General features: G+C 33.3%; 2 protein-coding genes across 2 annotated transcripts in view; one reads left to right on the forward strand and one right to left on the reverse strand.

The window, feature by feature from the left end:
- The window catches only part of LOC149788944 (E3 ubiquitin-protein ligase RNF123-like), a 173,108-nt gene that overhangs the window by 28,281 nt on the left and 121,522 nt on the right, over nt 1–23,305 (reverse strand). Inside the window, exon 34 of the mRNA XM_089975088.1 lies at nt 5,736–5,811. Within this exon, the coding sequence (XP_089831214.1) occupies nt 5,736–5,811 (76 nt within the window). The remainder of the gene's footprint in view (nt 1–5,735; nt 5,812–23,305) is intronic.
- Nucleotides 16,653–20,889, forward strand: LOC149788945 (adenosine receptor A2b-like). Its single transcript, XM_089975087.1, has one exon. It carries the CDS (start codon nt 17,336–17,338, stop codon nt 18,374–18,376), a length of 1,041 nt encoding a protein of 346 aa, XP_089831213.1. The 5' UTR covers nt 16,653–17,335; the 3' UTR covers nt 18,377–20,889.

Below are 23,305 nucleotides of genomic sequence, written 5' to 3' on the forward strand. Positions count from 1 at the left end.
TGTAGTTTACTGCTGATGAATTTTTTGTCAATAATGTTGACTAAAACTACATGCAATTAATGATAATGTGTAGGGGTATTAGGAACATGAAATTAATGATAATGTGTAGGGTTATTCGGTACATGTAATTAATGATAACATGTAGTGTATTAAGTACAATAAATTAATGATAATGTGTAGGGGTATTAGGAACATGAAATTAATGATAATGTGTAGGGTTATTCGGTACATGTAATTAATGATAACATGTAGTGTATTAAGTACAATAAATTAATGATAATGTGTAGGGGTATTAGGTACATGAAATTAATGATAATGTGTAGGGGTATTAGGTACATGAAATTAATGATAACATGTAGGGGTATTAGGTACATGGAATTAATGATAATGTGTAGGGGTATCAGGTACATGAAATTAATGATAATGTGTAGGGGTATTAGGTACATGAAATTAATGATAATGTGTAGGGTATTAGGTACATTAAATTAATGATAATGTGTAGGGGTATAAGGTACATTAAATTAGTGATAATGTGTAGGGGTCTTAGATACATGAAGATAATGATAGCATGTAGGGGTATAAGGTACATGAAATTAATGATAATGTGTAGGGGTATTAGGTACATTAAATTAATGATAATGTGTAGGGGTATAAGATACATTAAATTAATGACAATGTGTAGGGGTCTTAGATACATGAATATAATGATAACATGTAGGGGTATTAGGTACATTAAATTAATGATAATGTGTAGGGGTCTTAGATACATGAAGATAATGATAACATGTAGGGGTATTAGGTACATTAAATTAATGATAATGTGATGGGGTATTAGGTACATGAAACTAATGATAAAATGTAGGGGTATTAGGTACATTAAATTAATGATAATGTGTAGGGGTATTAGGTACTTGAAATTAATGATAATATTTAAATCTTTATTATGATTCTCTCTTGTATTAAACTAAGGCTGACTAAGAACTTCAAGCCTTGATACATCAATGATCAAGCAAAGGCATGTGCTCTGATAATTACCATAATGTTGATGTGGCACTGAATGACCAAGTCCACAAATCTATTTACAAACTGAGGTTGATAGAGATAACAGTGAATGGCCAATACAATGAGATATATGCCACTTGCAGAATGAATTAATTAGATTGACATCTGGACATCAACAGAATCTCTACTACATAAACTAATTCCAAATGACCAGTGTTCAGAAGTGTGTCTGAACCTAGCCATCTAACCCTCCTATTAAACAGATGATCACTCTGAATATAGAATGAAGATGGCCAATTTTCTGAACAATAAATCAATTCAAGGAAAAGAAAGAAGGAAAATACTAAGTATGGAGTATCACTCAGCATGTAAATGACTATGGTTGTAAATTACCTGTGTAATGAATCAGCTTGCAAATGAAACTGGTGTGAATTACCTGTGTATTGAATGAGCTTGTAAATGATACTGGTGTGAATTACCTGTGTATTGAATCAGTGTGTAAATGATACTGGTGTGAATTACCTGTGTATTGAATCAGCTTGAATGGCAATAAATAATGGTATTGTTTGTTACATTACATGAACCAGAGTGTATTCAGCATAGCTTGCCTGTGAAGGTTTTAGTCTAAAAGCCATTGTGAACATTATCATGCAGAATATAAATTTAGTTGTTGTTGTTGTTGTGGGGTTTAACGCCATTTTTCAGCACATGATAGGTTATGCATGGCAGCCAGTATTAATGGTGGAGGAAGAACCCAGGAAAACCCCGGGAAGAACCACCGACCCACAAGAAACTACTGGCAAGCTTTCTCACATACCCACATTGGCCAAATTCTAGACTCAAACCCATGCACACAGAGGTTTGAGACAAAGTAATCCTGACAATAATATGTTGGCTGCAGTGATACACCAGGATATAACATAGAGGAACAGTCTTTTTGTTTTTAATCAAAATTAATGAGCTGATTTAATATACAGAAGTTAATTTTGTTTTCCTGTTTTTGTTATTTTAAATAACTGTTCTGAAAGTATGCTTTGAAGCTATTTTACTGTCCACACATAGAAACCAATTTTTGCTGGGTAAAATTCACAAATACATCTATACATTCATGCACATATACATACTTTCCCAAACACAATTACATCTAGTCACATCAGAAGAAAAAGAAGATATTTGATGTGAATAATCAAATACACAGGATATTACAAATTTCTTGGATCTGGACTGTCTTGCAAATAAATGCTGAAATATCGCAACATAATTTAAACAATGTACTTTTGTAAAACAGTGTTTCTCAGTCTTTAAACAGATAAAACTGTCACACTGTCACCTTGAAAACATGGTAATGTTACTGCATGGGTATGGGAATTACCAATGTAGTATTGTTATCACATCAGGTGTTATAATGTCAATTTGGAAAAAGGATAATGGTACCACATGGATTTGGGAATTACCAATGTAGTATTGTTACTACATCCAGTTCTGGAGATCTGAGAATCAATGACATATGGTTAATGTTGCTATTAGGGTTTGGGCATTATCAATGTAGTAGTGTTATTACATCAGGTTTTGTAGAATGTGTTATACTGTAATGCTACTACATTGATTTTGGGAATTAAGAATGTAGTATTCTTATTACATCAGGTTTTGGATATTACAAATTAAGTGTTATAATGTCAACTTGGAAAAAGGATAATGGTACTACATGGATCTGGGAATTACCAGTGTAGCATTGTTACTACATCAGGATTTAGATATCATAAAATCAGTATTAGAGGGTAATGTTACTACACGGATTTGGTTTTAACAATGTAGTATTATTACAAGCACATTTGCAAGTACAACATCTATTCACTTTACAGTTTCTGAAGCACCTTCCTGATTAAATCTCATACTGTGTCCAAAAAAATTGAAAATTTTCTTAAGAAGAAAAAGTAAACAATTCCTTTCTTGTTCTCGTGGTGTAACATTAAGTGCAGGCCCTTCACAGAATCTGGTCAGGGTATGTGATCTAAATCAAAAGTTCTTATGCAAAGACCTTTAAGGCAGTCCAAAACTTCAAACCAAAAGATTGTTATGTCACTATTTATATCTTCACACTAACCTGATATATCTCTGGTATATATTTAGTTACTATAATAGAACCTGTCTTGAAAGACCACCTCTATTGCCAAAACATTATGGTCTCTCATAACAGGTCACAATGATACATAATTAATAAATTTGTGCATTGAGAATGTGATCTCTCAAGAAAGGTGGTCTCACATAGCAATGGTCTTTCAGAACAGGTTTTACAATATATATATATATATATATATATATATATATATATATATATATATATATATATATATATATATATATATATATATATATATCTATATATAGGGGTACTCACCAGTTATTATATACTTTTGAGAGAGTGACATATGTAAGGTGAAGTTGTTTGCATTTAAAACATGCACGATGGAGAGAATGTTGGCATACCTCTATGCTACATTAATGTAATGTGGATGATATTTCTTAGGATATTGTACTTTTGGAAATTTTACATGACTTAAACACATTGCTAAATAAAATGACTGCTCCCTTGTGCTAAAAAAATCAGTCTGAATTAGTCTAAAGTACACTATACATAGCAGAAGTTATTAAAATTGGGAAAATGAATTCTGCCAGACTAGACAATACCAGCTTCTGAAAGTGTAATGAATGAATTACCAAATATATAAAATGTAAAAAAAGGTTATCGGCTCTTTATCATACAATTTACCTCTGAAGTTCAGGAAGTGAAAATGACCAAGTGGAGCCAGCATTTTTTGAAAGGTGCACATCTGGAGTAATTCTAAGCTGTATACTCTATAATCCATATTACACCCATCAATCATACACCAAAATAAAAGGAATTAAAGGTTGTTTGAATTATACCTAAGATATACATGGTCTTTTTAAATAGCCAGTATAACCAGTAAGGAAAGCTGAGGAAATTCTTTTTCTTTAAAATCCTAACCCTATGCAAAATACGCAACTGTAGAGTGCCACCATATATATATATATATATATATATATATATATATATATATATATATATATATATATATATATATATATATATATATATATATATATATATATAGTAGAACCTGTCTTGAAAGACCACCCCTTCTGCCAAAAAATAATGGTCTCTCAAGACAGGTCATAACACTAATAACACTATATAACCCAATAAATCTATAAAAGGAGAACCTGGTCTCTCAAGAGAGGTTTTACTGTATATACATATACACCATCTGCACTTAAATTAACAGTCATTTACCTATCCCACTCCCTCAATACCAACATGTTCATAATTTGTCTCTTAGTATCCAGCAACCTGTTTGTGCAAGAAATATTTATAAATTATTGTTTGATATTACTTCAATATTGTATGTAGTTTTCCTTTAAGATCTCATTTGCTTGGATCAATGTTTTTAATCATACAGCTTAATTACTCAAGTTAACTACATCATCTAAGCAAAGATTATTGATAAGAAAAGCAGAGCTTGACATAAACCAAAGCTTCTTTCTCAAGACACCGTATCACTTGTTCTCATTTTAAAGCACTTTCCATGATGATTTCTGTAAATAAATACCTTGCAAACCAACAGCATTTTTTTTACTCAATGTACAAGCTATCCACAAAGTCTGATCCAGGTCTGTGATGTAGAACTAATGTTGTGTGGAAACCATTTTTCTTCTTTCAGTCACAATAACCTTGACATTTGGCCTTTGACTCCAAATCGATAGGTTGCTTCCTTACCCCAAGTGCAAGCTAATCCACAAGATTGATCCAGGTCAATGGTGAAGAACTAATGGGTATAAACTATTTTGTTTCCTTTCAGTCAGTGACCTTAACCTTTGACCTTCTGACCCCAAAATTAACAGGCTTCTTTCTTTTTTCAAGAAGATCTTACCTCTAAAGTCTGGCAACAATAGCTGCTGTAGAACCTAAGGTACCATATCAAGAAGGCCACTAACAGATCAGACAGAATGACAGACTTACAAGGTCATAGAATAATAAACTTGGCTAAAAGGTGGATATTAATTTAATTGGTTTGCAATAGTCCAGACCTTCAACCTTCAGATACCATAATGAACAGACTTATTCGTATTGTCACAGTCAATATCTTTAACAGGTTTGGTTAAGGTGTGTTAAGTAGAATTTAAACTTATGGGGGAACTATTTTAGCTTCTTAGGTCAGTGACTTGACTTATTACCTTCTGACCTACAAAAACTTTTTAGAATCCTATATGGCTAGCCACATGCAAAGTTTGGTGATGGCATGTGAAGCATAACTTATCAAGCAAAAACTGTTGTCCTTTAAGATGAACACAGTGGCAATGAACTTTGATCTTCATCACTCCCCATGCCCCCACCACTCCTATCAAAAAGGATCTTTGTGGCCTATTGGGCAATTCACCAGCAAAATTTGGTGAACCTGAAAGAGAACCTAAGATTTTGTGTACTAATTAAAATGGTAATATAGAAACAGATTGATGGACACAATGATAATATACTGCCCCTTGCCTTACAGCAGGCACATGAAAATTAAATATTGCATGAACGTACATTGGTTTTCATCCCAGGTGGACCCGCTGCTCAAGTGAATACAACTATGAAACTCACCACTGCAGCCTGCAGAACTCATCTACTTAATGTATCAGCAATAATTACATATTCAATAATCCACAATTACCTGTAATATACAGGGATACCACAGAGTCAAACATGCCTCCCTTCATAGTGATTCTATTCAAGACTTGACACACCAACTGAAATTGGAAAAGAAAGAAAAAAGCTATACTGTATCACTAATTCAGTTACAAAAAAGCATACAAGTTTTGCTATTGCTAAAGAACCATTTTTATTTTCTGACAGTTCTGGAAAAGAGAATGGTTCTGCAACAGTTGTATTTGTTAAAAAAGACTCAAATGAGCCCAAATGACCATCTGTTAACTCTGTATTTCTGACATTTTGCATTTGGTGCCCATAATTGTTCCATGCAATTAGTTGGTCATTATATTTTTTTAATTGTTGAAAACACTCTGTTATCTAAAACAACAGAACATGGAAGTTAAATGCATAGATGCCTGAGATTGACTAGCCCACCCCACCCCTTATGGAAGAGAACAAATGGGATGGTCTTCTTTCATTTCAAACAAGACTCAAATTCCTGCATTTCAAACACTGGCACTGGCATTGCTTGCAAACAGGAAAAGAGAATAACATCAAGAAAAAGAAATAATACTAATGTACAAACATTTCAGCAGACAAAAGAGTGGCCAAATCATACTAAGGAGAACAAGGCTATGCAGCATAAATGGTACACCGAGTTTACAAAAACTGAAACCGAGAAAACAAAATTCATTGTGGTTGTGCGTTTACATTTAAATCAGTAATCACATAAGGAAACTGTAAGATCTTGGAAAGTTTAAATCAGTATGTTTTTGACAAATTGGTTAACTCGTTTAGAAATCCAGAAGTGACTTTCTTTGTTACAGACAGTGCCTTAGTTACAGACAGTGCCTTAGTTACAGACAGTGCTAGCAATTAAGCACGATTTGTCCTGAACTTACTAGACCATTGTTAGACTTTTGAGATGCGTGCAAATGTACTTCATCTTACTCTTTTTTACAGTTAATATAGTAAAATCTCTCTTGAAAGACCATTACTATAGCAAAAGTAATACAGGTCATGTATGCACATTTACTGATCTTAAATATAAATTGTTGTTTGAAAATTTAATTTTTTTTGTGGATAATTTTGGTTAATCAAAGCATATTCAATCCTGATTATTCCATACTTTGTATAGTAACTGTCACCAGGCTGCTTTGCATAGTAACTGTCACCAGGCTACTTTGCATAGTAACTGTCACCAGGCTACTTCCAGATTAAAATTATCAATTGCTATGGACTTTTACACTGGTGGCTGGGTATTAAACAAGCTCAAGAAATGAACACATTGAATCTGTCACAATATGGGGTAGTACGAATTTCTTTATAACATGCGCAGCTTTCACTGTGGCATCACAGCATGCGACATTCAATCTGGATTGTACTGGATCACACCTGTATGCTGATCTGGTCATAAAAATGTCTATGTATTTTAGCATCGATTTTGCCATTGTACTTTTTGGGGCATGTAAATAATGACCTTCCAAAGGAAGATGGATGTTTCAGGATCTAACTAAAGTAAATAATTGCCTTCTAAAGGTATGCAGAATCAAATTTTAAAAATTTACACCCATTTTTGAAATAGTCGATGCTCAACACCTACAAGACCTGTATGACTTACTTTAGGAGAGAACAACTGTTCTGAGAGACTATATTTTCAATGCATATATTTATTAATAAAATAGTGTTATGACCTGTCATGAGAGATCATAATGTTTTGGCAGAAGGGGTGGTCATTCATGACAGGTTCTACTGTATATTCAAGCAGCCGTGGTGATTTTCTCCAGTTAGATATGCAATCCAAATCTTGATATGTAGCTGACATTGTTTTGTGGGAAGGACAAGTCACAATTTACCAGGACTAGTCAATTTTTCAATATACTAGTCTCTAGCTACAGAGAAATTTACGTTAAATTCTAGGCCTAAAATCTTACAACTAAACAACTATCTCAGGGTCAACAGACATAATATCAGTCCCACACATGTGATATCTAATTATACTGTCACAGTGTACATCAAGTTTTCACAACAAAATATGTGTCCTTTTAGGTTCCAATTAAACAAGACACATGGTACCACAAACAACACCCAGTCTTTATTATCATCCTCCAACACCTATTTGAGGATGTGATTTTAAAAAATAACTTTACTGCTGGAACTGACAAGAAATACAAACCATTGTGTTGATAAATAGGAATTAATTTTATAAATTAAGTTGTTTGAAATAAAACAAATGAAGCATGAAAAGAAGATAATAAAAACTGAAATAACAAAAAATCCCAAAGAGAAAATTATCAATTTTATGTTACATGTAATAACTGATTCTATCAATATTTTCTATGTATTACAACTATGTGTTACTGTATTTATACTAAATTATAATACCTGGCTGCCATTTTAATTTTCAGAAAATACATGCGAGGCCAAAGCTAATACAAATTGGGGGCCTCACAATTAAGTAAACACATGATTGCCCAATACTTTGTTACATACTTTACATTCAGACCCTGACAGCCGATGATGCACTGGCAGATCTGGGTCTGTACAGTTGAGTAGTCAGTAGAACAAACAATGTAGACCCTGAACTGTAGGCACACGCTACTTGTCTGCAGTTTGCTGTGGCTTGTAAGCAAGTATAGACGGTACTTCAGCAAATGAGATTTATGTCTACAGCTCTATTTAGCTGTGTCAGAGTTCTTGAGTTTCAATAATTACTTCCGCACTGATCTGACATAGGAACCAGTCCATTTCATGTCAGGAAAGTAAAGACCATTCATTAATGTGTACAAATCTCAGTTTCATGTTCATATGCCAAAATGAGTTTTGTCAAGTCATGGCAGTCAAAAGGAAGTTCAACACTAAGTAGTAGGAAATAATGAGGGCATATGTATAATATCAGTAATTAGTTTACTAAATATAAAACCATCTATGAAAGCTACTGAATCCAGTGATAATCCTTTGACAGAAGTTCATACATCAAACTGCTCCAATCTTTTCTAATCAATTAACTTGAACTACTCTTTCATTTTCAATTTATCAGACTTGAACTGCCCCTGGACCAATCTTTTCATATTACAAGACCTGAACTGTTCCATTTTTTTTCTTTTTCAAATTACTTGAGCTTTTCTATTCTTTTCAAATTAATAGTCTTGAACTGCTCTGTTCTTTTGAAATTACTAGACTTTAACTGCTCTGTTCTTTTCAAATTACTAGACTTATGATTATCCATTCTGTTAAAATTTGATTTCATTAGTGTTATAATATAAAACCAACTATGAAAGTTACAGAACATCCAGTAATATGCTTTGACAGAACTTCATATGTCAAACTGCTCCAATCTTTTCAAATCAATGAACTCAAACTGCTCTATCATTTTCAATGTATCAGACTTGAACTCATCAATTCTTTTCAAATTACAACACTGAACTACTCCATTCTTTTCAAATTACAACACTGAACTGCTTCATTCTTCTCAAATTACTAGATTCGACTTCTTGATTTTTTCTTTTTCAAATTACTTGAGCTTTTCTATTCTTTTCAAATTAATAGTCTTGAACTGCTCTGTTCTTTTGAAATTACTAGACTTTAACTGCTCTGTTCTTTTGAAATTACTAGACTTTAACTGCTCTGTTCTTTTGAAATTACTAGACTTTAACTGCTCTGTTCTTTTCAAATTCTGTTAAAATTTGATTTCATTAGTGTTATAATATAAAACCAACTATGAAAGTTACAGAACATCCAGTAATAATACTTTGACAGAACTTCATATGTCAAACTGCTCCAATCTTTTCAAATCAATGAACTCAAACTGCTCTATCATTTTCAATGTATCAGACTTGAACTCATCAATTCTTTTCAAATTACAACACTGAACTACTCCATTCTTTTCAAATTACTAGATTGAACTGCTTCATTCTTCTCAAATTACTAGACTTGAACTGCTCCACTATTCTCAAATTACTGGACTTTACTGCTCCATTCTTTTCAAATTACTAGCCTTGAACTGCTCCATTCTTCTCAAATTACTAGCCTTGAACTGCCCCAGTCTTCTCAAATTACTAGACTTGAACTGCTCCATTCTTCTCAAATTACTAGACTTGAACTGCCCCATTCTTCTCAAATTACTAGCCTTGAACTGCCCCATTCTTCTCAAATTACTAGCCTTGAACTGCCCCAGTCTTCTCAAATTACTAGACTTGAACTGCTCCATTCTTTTCAAATTACTAGCCTTGAACTGCCCCATTCTTCTCAAATTACTAGACTTGAACTGCTCCATTCTTCTCAAATTAATGGACTTTACTGCTCCATTCTTCTCAAATTAATGGACTTTACTGCTCCATTCCTTTCAGATAACTAGACTTAACCACTCCATTCTTTTTAAATTACTAGCCTTGAAATGCTCCATTCTTCTCAAATTACTAGACTTGACCTGCTCCATTCTTCTCAAATTACTGGACTTTACTGCTCCATTCTTTCAGATAACTAAACTTAACCACTCCATTCTTTTCAAATTACTAGCCTTGTACTGATCCATTCTTCTCAAATTACTAGACTTGAACTACTCCATTCTTCTCAAATTATTCGGGGCCCCAAGTGGCCAAGTGGTCTAATGTGCTCACCATTCCGGATCACTGCCATCTCACCTCTGTCTGCATGGGTTCAAGTCCAAAGCTCGGCTAGCGTGGATACATGGGAAAGCCTGCCAGTAGCTTCTCGTGGGTTGGTGGTTCTTCCCTGGGTATTCCAGGGTTCTTCCTCCACCAGTTATACTGGCCGCCATGTATAGCCTATCTTGTACTGAAAAATGGCGTTAAACCCTAGAACAACAACATCTTCTCAAATTACTAGACTTAACTGATCCATTTCCTTTAGATAATTAGACTTAACCACTCCATTTTTTTCAAAGTACTAGCCTTGAACTGCTCTGTTCTTTTAAAATTACTAATCTAGAACTACTCCATTCTTTATAAATTACTAGGTTTGAACTGCTCCATTGTTTTAAAATTACAGGACTTTTACTGCTCAATTATTTTTTTTAAATGTTGGGTATGAACTTCTTCATTCTTTTAGATTTAATAGAATTAAACTGTTCTATGTATTTTATATTTTAAAAAACTGAAAGATATTAACTGCTCTATTCTTTCAAATTACTGTTCCATTCTTTTAAAATTAATAGACTTTAACTGATCCGATCTTTTAAAATTACTAAACTTGTACTGCTCACCAAGCATATTCAAATTTTGATACTTCAAACACCTGAATCACACATTTGGCATCACTCAAACATGTTTACCTGCTTAACATCTGTGAAAATGAACCATTGGCCATGAAATCCGGGTTAGTATGATGCATTCTGACATTTAAAGTTTGTATACATTTTTGTTATGGCAGCCTTTTTATTTACAGATCAGCATTATTTGTGCAAATTAGAATGGTGGTAAACCATGATGCTGTATGTGAAATTTGGTCAATCTCTGCTGACTGGTTATTGAAAGGTCGCTAAAGGCTTTTCTATTTTAAATAACAATGGCAATAATGAATAAGACCAGTATAATTTGTACAAACTTAGAAAAAGACCTTTATGTTATCATGCTTATAGTAAAATCTGGTTAAATTCTTTTGAGCAGTTTGTAAGAAAAAGTAATTTTAAGTTTTTTTTTGTTTTAATAATGCAGTTCAGAATAATTTGTATATGAAATATCCTCTTGCCACAGTGGTTTTTGTCAAATTTTGGTTCAATTGTATTCAGAAGCTTGTGAGGAGTTGATTTAAGGTAATTTAATTAATTTATTTAATATAGGTGATATGTGAAAGATCATCACAATTTAATGAAATTTAAAAGGCTTTCTTGTCAGATTGACCAGGTAGTCAAAGTCTGTCTAGCAGTCTATGGGAAAGAAGTCTTTTAAAGATATGTCTGTTATTAGTAATGGTGGCCATATTTAATGGCAGATCACCATTATGAGTAGAAAAAATCATATGTAAAACTTATAAGGCTTCCATGTATGAATGCTTTTTCAAATTGGTAACTTCTGTCCCATGATTTTGAGAAAATGTAATTTAAAGGTTTTAAAGTTTTAGCAATGGATCAGCATCATGTGCACAAACTTGAAAGACCATCATGCCAGGATGCTTTCTGTCAAATTTGGTTAAATTCTAATCCTATCTGGCCATTTTAGGCAAAGATGTTTCAATGTTTTTCTGTTTTAGCAATGATGGATGTACTCAGTACCTTTTAAGCATCATCTGTACAAATCTAAACAGCCTTCATGCCTGGATGTTTTCTGTTAAATTGGTTGAAATTCTGTCCAGTAGTGTTCGAGAAAAAGTCCTTCAAAAAAGTATGTCAGTTTTTAGTAATGGCAGCTATATCTGATGATAGATCAGCATTATTTATTCAGAGCTGAAAGGGCTTCCCACCACGGAAAAATTCTGTCCAATTTGTCGAGAACTTGATCATACAAGCCTATATTCCACATTTTTTCAACATCTTATGAGAAATATTATATGGCCTACAGATCTATAACAACCTCAGCCAATCAAATGCAAGGTCAATTTATTAATACATGTGCATCTTGCTACTGATAAAACTTTTCCGAGATCTTGATGATGTAAGTGCATTCAGAACAGACTCATGAGTGGTAACAGTATCAATTAATCTGGTGCAAAATCATCTTCAATAAAATGTGTGTTTCTATGTGTGTATCTTGCTCATTATTGAGGGGAGCACCATGTGGCCAAGTGGTCAAGGTGGTCACCTTTACAGATCACTCCAACATCTCACCTCTGTCTGCATTAGTTCGAGTCTTGACTCTGCAAAATAGATATGTGAGAAAGCTTACCAGTAGCTTTCCATGGGTCAGTGGTTCTTCCTGGGATTTTCCTGTACTAAACATACTGGCCACTATTTATAGATTACCAAGTTCTAAAATGATGCTAAACCCACAAAAAACAAAACTTGCTCATTATCAAACTTTTCCAAGATCTTGATTACAAAAGCATATATTCCAAGCCTTCTGGACTGTTATTAAGCTCTGCTCATCAGAAGCAAGATGACATTTACAATAAAAATATGCACAGATCTTGCTCATATCTGAACTGATTCAAGATACTGATGATAAATGTATGTTCCAAATTTGATAAAAACAAGTAGATCAAAAATATGGTCTACAGAGTGAAAAAAGGATATTTTGACAAGTGGACAACTAACAGACAATGGAGGACATACAATCAACTCACAAGGCCTTATGACCAGGTCAGCTGCACAGGGGAGAAGCTTCTTAACATAGAAGGGATTTAAGGAAGAAACAAATGGAGGAGCTTGAAAATATGATACACAGCTTTGGCACATTCAGTTGATTTTCAATATGATTGTTTTTTACAAATCAGATGAAATCATATGCCGAAGCATAGACTTATTACGTTTAAGCAGGTACAGACATATTGCATTTAATCAGGAATATATATATATATATATATATATATATATATATATATATATATATATATATATATATATATATATATATATCATTTAAGCAGGAACAGACATACTGCATTTAATCAGGAATAAACATACCGTATATACTCGCGTACAAGCCTGTTCATGTATAAGCCTTTCCCCCCAAACTGAATAGGTAAAAACACTAAAAAGTGGATGACCCGCATATAAGCTGACCCACAACTCCAAGACATCACATTATGCATGCGGCAAGTTCTAAATGCATTTATTTAGGCAAACTTATATTAACAAAAATTACATGTATACTTATCTTGAGGTTGGCATGTATGATTATTAAAAAGAAATGGTATAAACTTGTTTGAAAAGTAATTTCTTTAATTTTCTGTTTTTTTTATATTGTTTCTGCCTAATTTAGATTTTGTGTATAATTTGATCAAATGACGAGAATTCAGCAATCGCAAGTTGCTGTAACACTACCTCTCTCTTTTGACTCAATTACTGTTTGTTTATGCATTATTGCATTGTATATTTTATATCAGTGCACCAGTAATTACATTTTTATTTTGCCTTGAAATTGTAAATACCTAACTCATTAAAATATGATCCCAGTATGACAACACAACGAACAAACAATATGGTTTGATTCAATGCTCGTAATTAGGCTACTAAACGTATTTACATAATTGTGCCACCGCATTTACATTGTAGGTTTGAACACATACTGAATGAAGTATATTTCGCTGAATGGAGTGCACCCCTTAGAGTCGAATCATGGGCACCACTGCACTAACTTTAATGATATCTCCAAAATAGAATAATGAAGTTTCTAAAATAATGCTTTGAAAATTATACTAATACTGTAAAAGCGGAGTTGTAGTTTGCTTTGATGTAAGCAACATTACAGCAGACCTGTCAACTTTCACACTGTGAGAAAAAAATAAATCCCAATTTTTGGGGTTGCTCCACTCCTACCTCCCAATTTAATAATTTCTCCAGATTTTTACATAGAACTCCTGATATTTCTATATGTCTTCGATTTTCATTTCTCCTAAAAAAAACATCAAAGTCCTACATACTTAGATATATTGCATGCAACCCATGGAAGCCATGTTCTGTTGTTTCACCTGTGAATATTGTTGTGATGAAATAATATATTTCTTTACCAGAAAGAATTTGCTTCTTCATTAAATAGAATGTAAAGTTTAAATATCTTTCAAGCCAAACAAATTTTAAAACTCAACAATACAAAAATCAGAAAATAAACCAGAACAAAAAATAAACCACAACAATAAAGTTGTCGACAATTATTTTCAATCACAATAATGATCACTATGAATGCTGCAACTATATGCTATAGCGCCATTCCCATCAAAGAAACTTGTAAGAGTGAACATCTGGCATTTTTGTACTAAATATACCTAGGTGTTACTCTGGACAGTACTCTCACATTGCACCAACATGTCATGAACATATATGCAAGGCTGCATATCTTGAGCTGAGACACATCAGCTCGATTCGCAAATATCTTTCAACTGATGCCACTAAAACACTTGTGTGTTCATTAGTACTTTCAAGACTGGACTAATGTAACTCAATTCTGTCTGGTTCATCTCAATATCTACTCCAGAAACTTCAAAAAGTTCAAAACACAGCTGCTCGGATCATACTTAGAGTACCACGATCAGAGCACACCTCCCCGCTGCTCTGTACCCCACACTGGCTATCCATTCGATCCAGAATCAAACACAAAATTTGTTCTCTGTGCTACATTTCACTGTCGGACTCTAGTCCAACATATCTATCTGACCTCACCCATGTGCACACACCAGCAAGATACTTACGCTCCTCTTCTGACAATCGTATACTCATTATTCCAAGTATGAAAACAAAGTCATATGGACAGTGTTCTTTTGCATACCAGGGCCCAGCAATGTGGAATGAATTGCCCACTGAACTTAGACACAAAGACACAGTGATCACATTCAAGAGGGCTCTCAAAACTCACTTATTTCGACAGCAAGAACAAACTTAAAGACCTAATAATGTTTCCTACCTGAAATATTCTCAGCATGTTTTTAATTTTATCTAATTTCATGTTGTTTGTTTTTGTAATAATATTATTATGTTTCTTATCTTATAGGTGTTGTCTAAAGTTGTAAAGTGCTTAGAGCTTCTAAAGATTAGGCGCTATACAAAGTCCTCATTATTATTATTATTATTATTATTATTATTATACGAACGTTAATTACCATAAAAAAAATAAAAGAAGGAATGAAAATACATACCACGCATCATAAGTGTGCTCAAAAAACTATTTCAGAATACATTTTTCATAGTTAACAATAATAAATGCCTTATGAGTTGACAATAAGGAAATACGGTGGGATATACAACCAGGGTAAATGAAACAGCTATTAAGGTCTAGCTGAAATGTTATCTGGAAGAATGTAATTTGGTCAAAACAATGAATAAACAATGAATAAAGCAAAATCTGCATCTAATATGTTTGGGAATAAACAAGGCTTTAAGTTGAGCCTGGTCTCCCGGGTAAACTCAACTGGCCAGCGAATTATGAAGTCTATATTTACCTTTATTTAATTTCGTGTTGGAGAAATCAGAAAGTATGCACATACAAAATAATAACAAAATCAATCATATTACTTTATAACAGTTTAATAAGTGTCGGGACACTGAAAATGATTTTTTTTACAAGCATATGTCTTAGGACATGGAAAAAGAATGTTTTTTCATGTCCCATGATTTACATCCATTACAATAGTCAACAAAAAGACTTTAAAAAATTTCTGTTTGGACATTGGCCTGTGGATAAGCCGCTGCCACATACCCCCTTTTTCAAAGCCTTTACTTTTTCCTAAATTATTTGGCTTATATGCAAGTATATATGGTATTTAAGAAGGAATACATGTAATGCATTTAAGCAGGAATAGAAGTATTGTGTTTAAGCAGGAACAGACACTGCATTTAAGCAGGAATAGACATTTGCAATTATGCATGAATATATATATTACATTTAAGCAGGAATAGACAAATTGCATTTAAGTAGGAATAGATGTATTGCATTTAAGTGAGAATAGACATATTGCATTTAATCAGGAATAGATGTATTGCATTTAAGCAGGAATATACATATTGCATTTAAGCAGTAATAAGAAACAATGAAAAGACAGGAATATTAGAGAGTTATGGAGCCATCCATTTCATATCTACCACTTATTAATGTATTATAGATATTTGTTGTATGAAGGCCTTTTTCCATTAAAAAATGTTCCGATCTGCATTTTGATATATTTTGTATCAATAGAATTCTGTGTCTATACTATTACATTGAACCAAGTTCTTCAGACTTCAATAAACATTGCATGTCAAGTTGTAATTCAAGGTATAAAGAGGGCAGAGTGTTAATGGAATCTCTTCATTTTGTACTTCTGTGGCTCTCAATAAATCACACCAGTTAAATAGCTATGGTCTGGAAAGCACAGATAAATTTAGGATAAAATTTCAAGTCAAACAATGCAGTGCAATATATTACATAGCGCACCTTACTAATATGCAACTTTGTGCAAACATACAGGTGGGAGTTACATTAACTAGAAACAACAGGGCCAAGTCCAAAAGAATTTACCTGGATAACCAATCAATGATTATTAGCTTAAATAATATTTTATTGACTATTTCAGTGAGGTTTGGATTCGATCTGGTATAGCAGCATCTTCCTCTCAATCATAATGTACAGAATTTGTGCCAGATCTGGGATGACATGCAATACATACGAAGTAACTCAAATTAATTGACACCTGTTGCAGCTGTGCTTCTTCAAGAGTGATTTTCAAGGATTTTTGAGTGAGTGAAAATTAAAAGAATTTGACTCTGCAAATTATATGTGACTATTTTTCAAGAATTCGTTCGCAAGGAAAGTGGTAAAAGTTTGTGGAGGTGCGTACACTTTATTTACTTTGGACAAAATGTTGAAAATTTAAATAAAAACAGTGTCAGTGGAGCAATCATACTTTCTTTTGAAAGTTTTGGAAAGAAGCTGTTCCTCCAGAAACCTTTTAGTTTTTAACTTATTGTTGAATGTTCCTCTGCATTTTATGTAGTCTGAACATAATAAAAATTTGACGAAAATTAATTAAAACATAATGAATACTACCCAGCTTATCTGTTTCACATATGAAAGTAAATTTTCATTTTCTGAAACTAATGACAGTGAATCAAACTTTACTGAATTTAAAAATATTACAAATCTAGTACCAGAAACAGCTCACATCACAAGAATACAAGAAATATGTGACTTGGTGAATGCAGTTATCCTGCTCATTGTAGCTCCAGCAATTATGTTTGGAAATGGACTTGTCATCATATCTGTTGCCAAGTTCAAACGATTGCAAACCAAAATGAATATGTTACTTGTAAGTCTTGCTGTGGCAGACTCTCTTGTAGCAGCTCCAACAGTTCCCGTGTATGTCCTCTTTTACATGCATATTAGCCTGGTGGAAAATGCAAAGTATGCCTGTATGGTCAAGTGTGGATCTGTACTGATTAGCCTAAGTGGGTCAATCATGAGTTTGACAACTGTCACAGTTGATCGTTATGTTGCTGTTGTCTATCCTTTATACTATACAAGCTGGATGACCAAACTACGTATTATGAAATTAATCCTCATCATATGGATCTACAACATCGCCATCAGTGTGATGCCATCTATAGGGGTAAATGTTTGGAAAGATGGGATAATCTGTGATTTCTTTACTGTCCTTCCAATGCCATTCACCATTTTCACAGTACCCATTATTCTCTTCACCTGCCTGTTTGCCTCCAGCTGCATGTACATCCAAATTTTCAGAGAAGCCCATCGAAACAAAAAGCGTGTGGAAAAGCTGAGCCTGAGAGATAAAGCAACGCGAGAAACAAGAGCTGCAAAAGTGATGTTCCTGATTTTCTTCCTATTTTTCCTTTTCTGGTTTCCATTCCTGATTTGCAGCTTCCTAAAATACATTCCAACCTCCCGTGTTGTGATAGAAATCATCAAAAACTTTACCCTAACCCTGGCCATGTGCAACTCTGCAGTAAACCCGATTATTTACTGTTGGCTAAGGAGTGATTTCCGTGCTGCCTTTAAGGCAATTATTCATTGTAAATCAGAGCTGAAACCTTCAACAAATGGACAAGAATCTTTCTGAGGACTAATAAATTAGAAACCTGGCCCTGTTCTGAAGTTTAAGCTTAGAGAACCAAGTTTAGTATTTTAGAAAAGTGTCAATTTCCTAAAGGAAGGTTCCAAATATAAGCTTAAGTATTATAACCAATCGAAAAAATTAAATGACAAACTTGCTATTCATTGATATATACAAGTTTTAGAGTTTGTAAAAGAATTCTTCAAAAACCTAAAAAAGTCCGTAAAAGGACTTTCAAGGAACCATAACAAATTTCTACCTTCTGTAGCTGTGTGATTTATACACATACTAAATATATACTGTGTTTATCTACTTATAGATCTAATCCTACAACATGTACCAAAATCTGCCACTGCATAATGCACTGGAATATCAAGGTCTATTCTGCTTGTTATGACTAATTAGTAGAACAAACAAATTAGACTGATCTGCTAATGCACAATGTGATGGCAGCTCAAGTCTCTATTGTTTGCAGTTGGATCCATCTTGTACATAGAATATACAGGAAGTGAAATTGAGAGGTTCATGAATACTGTCATGCATAAGCAGGTGTCCTTGATATTAGGAGTTAAGGTTTTTAAACATTCTGATTGGGTATTATATGTTGCTTGTGCTTGAGCACTTCTCTACCATAAAGTTATTGGTTTACAGTCATTAGCGGAAACTACATGATCTGAAAATGTTACAATCTCAATATTAAAAAAAATTGTATCCTTGCACAGATCAGAGTTTCAGCTGGTTCTGTGTTAAACATTTTGTTTGATCCATTTTCAAGATTCTGAATTCCATGTGCCATCTGAATGCACTTTCAAACATACCCAAGCACATGTGTATGTGTGTGCATGGCATCCTGCTTATAAGATCACCTGCTTGTCTGGATCTGTAAAATGGTGATTTTTCTATGACTATTTTAAACAATGATTAATGACCCTGGTGCATAATGGAATATACTTATCTTCTTCAATATATACTAAACAAGTCCCATTCACTTCACATTCAATTAGCCATTTCAATTTTCCCAAAGTGGATGACTCACGTGGCCATACTGCTGCTGAATGTTTGCATATACAGTTGTCAACGATGTTAAATAGGACATTTGTTTTTAGACAACATGGCATATGGAGATGCTGATGGTATCAAAAACAAAATCATAACCATATTTTATATTTTTGAAGAAATTTTCAAAGTGATGCCATTGTGGATGGCAGTGTCCAATGCAGATAAGAGAGAGAACTGTGGTTATTATGGTAACTGAATGACAATTTTACTGACAAGAAAATGAAATCAACAATGATAGTGGAACTGTCAAGAGCTGCTTGTGTCTTAGAAAATACACTCCTTCTCTGAAAACAAAAAATTGTGTCCAAATAATGACAATGATGATTACGTGTAATGAAATATGAATATTTCATCAACAAAATGAGGATGAGTACTACAATTTTGCTGCCATGAAAATCTACTGTCAATGCAACATAACAGTTCCACTTATGTCACAGCTTTTATATGATGTCACATTGAAACACAAATGAGATTCATCCAGTGAGTATTTACAATTAATGAGGTGTTTTAAAGCCATTCATGGAATCATGAAAATCCTAATTTTTTAGTTTTAACATGATGGACTTTATTTCAATATTGGCGTATGAAATAATGTTAAGTCTTTATTTGGTATAAAATATGTAATAACTAAGTTATTGAATCTGTACCGAAAAATATTGATGTGCACTTGTTTTGACTGACAATTCATCATAACTAGCAACTCATTATCTTGGCAGCCCAACCTGCAATCTTGTTGTATGAGACAAATGAATGGAATTATGCACTTGCTGTGTATGTATCAATATATGGTTCTCTGCAAAACAGTACATATTAAAGAGTTTAACACTGTGTTCTCACTGTTTCTCATTTAGTATGTATCAATTTAATTTAGTAACCATGTCACTGAAGCATGTAGTTTGGCACCACTCCTAACCCTCATACATACTAGAAAATAAACACACAACATTTTCTTCAGTTAAGTGACTTGTCTCAATTCTGCGCTATGCATCACTTAACATAATGGCACTCTGTGGACTCTTGCCATTAAATAAAGTATTTGGGACTGGAAACATTCCTAGTATAGCAGTCCCAGATGTTTTAAAAAGTTTGCTTCAACACAGTAAATATTTTGGAACTGGAAACATTTCCAGTACAGTAGCCTTGAACATATTAAAAGTTTTCTGCTCAAAAAATGTTCATGTCACTTGATAAGACTTTTACAAACCATACAAATATTTAAAAAAATTAATGTAGGACAAAAAAAATTAAAAACTGTCATCCCAGGAAAGTGAAAGTCTTTTCTGTCACTCTCAGTACTAACTCATAAATATTGGATCCAACTCAAAACTGCACAGACCCCGATGATCATGTAATACACTGGTAGATCTGTACCTATGCAATTTGTCAGGTGTAATCAGTAGAACAAGCAACACAGTCCCTGATTTGCCAGCAGAATGATATATATATATATATATATATATATATATGACAGCAGATTAGAGTATATGTTCCTTGTAGTTGAATCTGACTTATAAACATGTATATATACCATATACACTCACTTATATGTTGAGTCCAACTGCAAATTGCACAGATTGAGATCTGCCATCACAAAATGCACCAGAAGGTCTGGGTCTGTGCAGTTTGTTAGGAATAATCAGGAGAACAAATAAAATACTCTGACTGGCAGGAGCATTATGCTACTGCTGATCAGGATCTTTGTTGTTTGCAGTTTGACTTGACTTATAAATGAGTTCATACAGCAGTACATCCATTTAAGCCATCACAGGCAAAAGGTCCAAATTGATGAAATAATGTTTTTTTAAATTTTGATTATTATAATGTAAATAACAAATTGTGAGGAAGCCTGTCTACAAAAGAGCAATAAAGGAACAATAACAATTTATCTTTTATAGACAGATGTACTTCATATGAAGTTTAAGATGCACTTCAACTTGTATGCATAATTTAAAACAAAAGTTCTATTGTCTCTGACAAATCTCCTTCAGCTTGAATCTTAAGAGTTATTGATGTAAAAATGTAATATTCATTCAAGTCCTAAAATTATATATGTAGTTTGTCATTTATGACCACAAAGAATATGTCTCTTTTATATAATTAAGTCTGTAATACAGAAAAATTATACTCCTGTTAACAAATATATCCTACAACATTTTCCCAATCTCACTGTATTCTATTGTGACAATAAAATATGTTTAAAACAAAACATTTTCCAACATGTCATGCTATGCTTGACTATTGCCAACACTCCCAGCAACAACATTTTCTGAAGTATATGAATGAATGGAAACTCTATTACCTTGCATGGATTGAGGTTTTATATTTCCCTTTGATCAAATATATCTGAATTGCCACTGTTTGCTTCTCTATGAAGTTATGTCACCTGTATTACACTGTAAACACCTGGTCTGCTGAATCACTCAAATTTGCTTTGGGTTACAGAGAGTAAAACAATTTACAAAATATCAAAAATGTAATTTACTGTAACAAATTAGGTTACCCATGATAAAATATTCCCTTAAATCACTGATATTTTTATGATCAGCCAATGAATAGGACTGAAATTGAGGTGAGTGTAAAAAGGAGGGGAGCGAAGGGGAGGGTTAATAAGGTAGTTTAATGTTTAAAGCTACATTTTCATGAGCTAGACTGGCATATAATAAAAAGAATTTTTATTTTCCTCTGTACATAATTCATCCTGTACTATTGAAAAACAAGCCCTATATATTTTAACCTGTGAATTTGCACAAAAAATACATTTTGAAAAAATATATGTCCTGTGTTCATGTTAGACAGGTATCCTTTATATATATACAGGTCACCTAGATAATGATTTTTCATGGTAGATTCAGAAAATGTGCAACATATACAGGTGTCATTTATATAAAAGTGTCATTAACGACAGACTTCACTGTACTGGCTCTATTTATGATTTTTTAAAGCAATATTTTTGAAATTTTCTATTCTGTTTTTCATTTTTTTCCATGGGTTGCTTGTTTTTTCAAGTTCTTCCTCCCAAAAATATACTGGCTACAGTGTAGAGCATATCATGTCATTAAAAATGACAATAAAGCCACAAAACTCCAATCCACAAACAACCTGTTTTAGGTTATATTCTACTTAATTTTTTCATCAGCGAAAAATATGATGTATCTGTTGGGAACAGTTTATTGTAAGCTGTTGGGAACAGTTTATTGTAAGCCATCACTGTATAAGCATTATTGCCATATAGATTTCTGTTCCATCACATTTAACCAAGATGAGATTTCTCAAAATGAAGAATGAAGTTGTGATGTTTGAAATTAGTGCTGATTTATGGGTCTGATGCCAAGATGCATGGATTTAATCGACTGTCATGACTGTATGCACAAAAATTACAACTAGAATCAAATGAACATAGGATGCTTGCTCTATGGCCTTGGCCCAGTGGTTAGCATGAGAGACTCTCAATCAATAGGGTACAAGCTTGATTCTGACCATCAAATAAACCCAGGTTGGCTATTATCGTGTGTTCTTAGGCAAATGCACTTTACTCTGATTGCCTCAGGTCTAAATAACCTACTCATGTTTCAGTGCCATAAAACCCCCATCCCCACCATAGCACCATTTTATGCAGTATAACATCAGCTTCCATTACTTATGCACAAAAATCATTATCAACTGTGCAATGATGTCAGTAAATGGATATAAAATGTTTGTTAGTGATTTAATTTTGCTATTTTTACCAATGGCTACTCAAAATTTATCCCCAAATAAATTCATATCATTAGAAACGTTTTTGAAAATGGACTGGTAAAAATAGTCACCAAGATGGTTAGGCCCCCCACCACCAAAGTGTGTCCAATCATCCAACCATCCCTATTTTTCATTGCCAAT

Source organism: Sinohyriopsis cumingii, chromosome 11, assembly GCF_028554795.1.
Source record: "Sinohyriopsis cumingii isolate HCF-2022 chromosome 11, ASM2855479v2, whole genome shotgun sequence".
In the NCBI taxonomy this organism is placed as follows: domain Eukaryota; kingdom Metazoa; phylum Mollusca; class Bivalvia; order Unionida; family Unionidae; genus Sinohyriopsis; species Sinohyriopsis cumingii.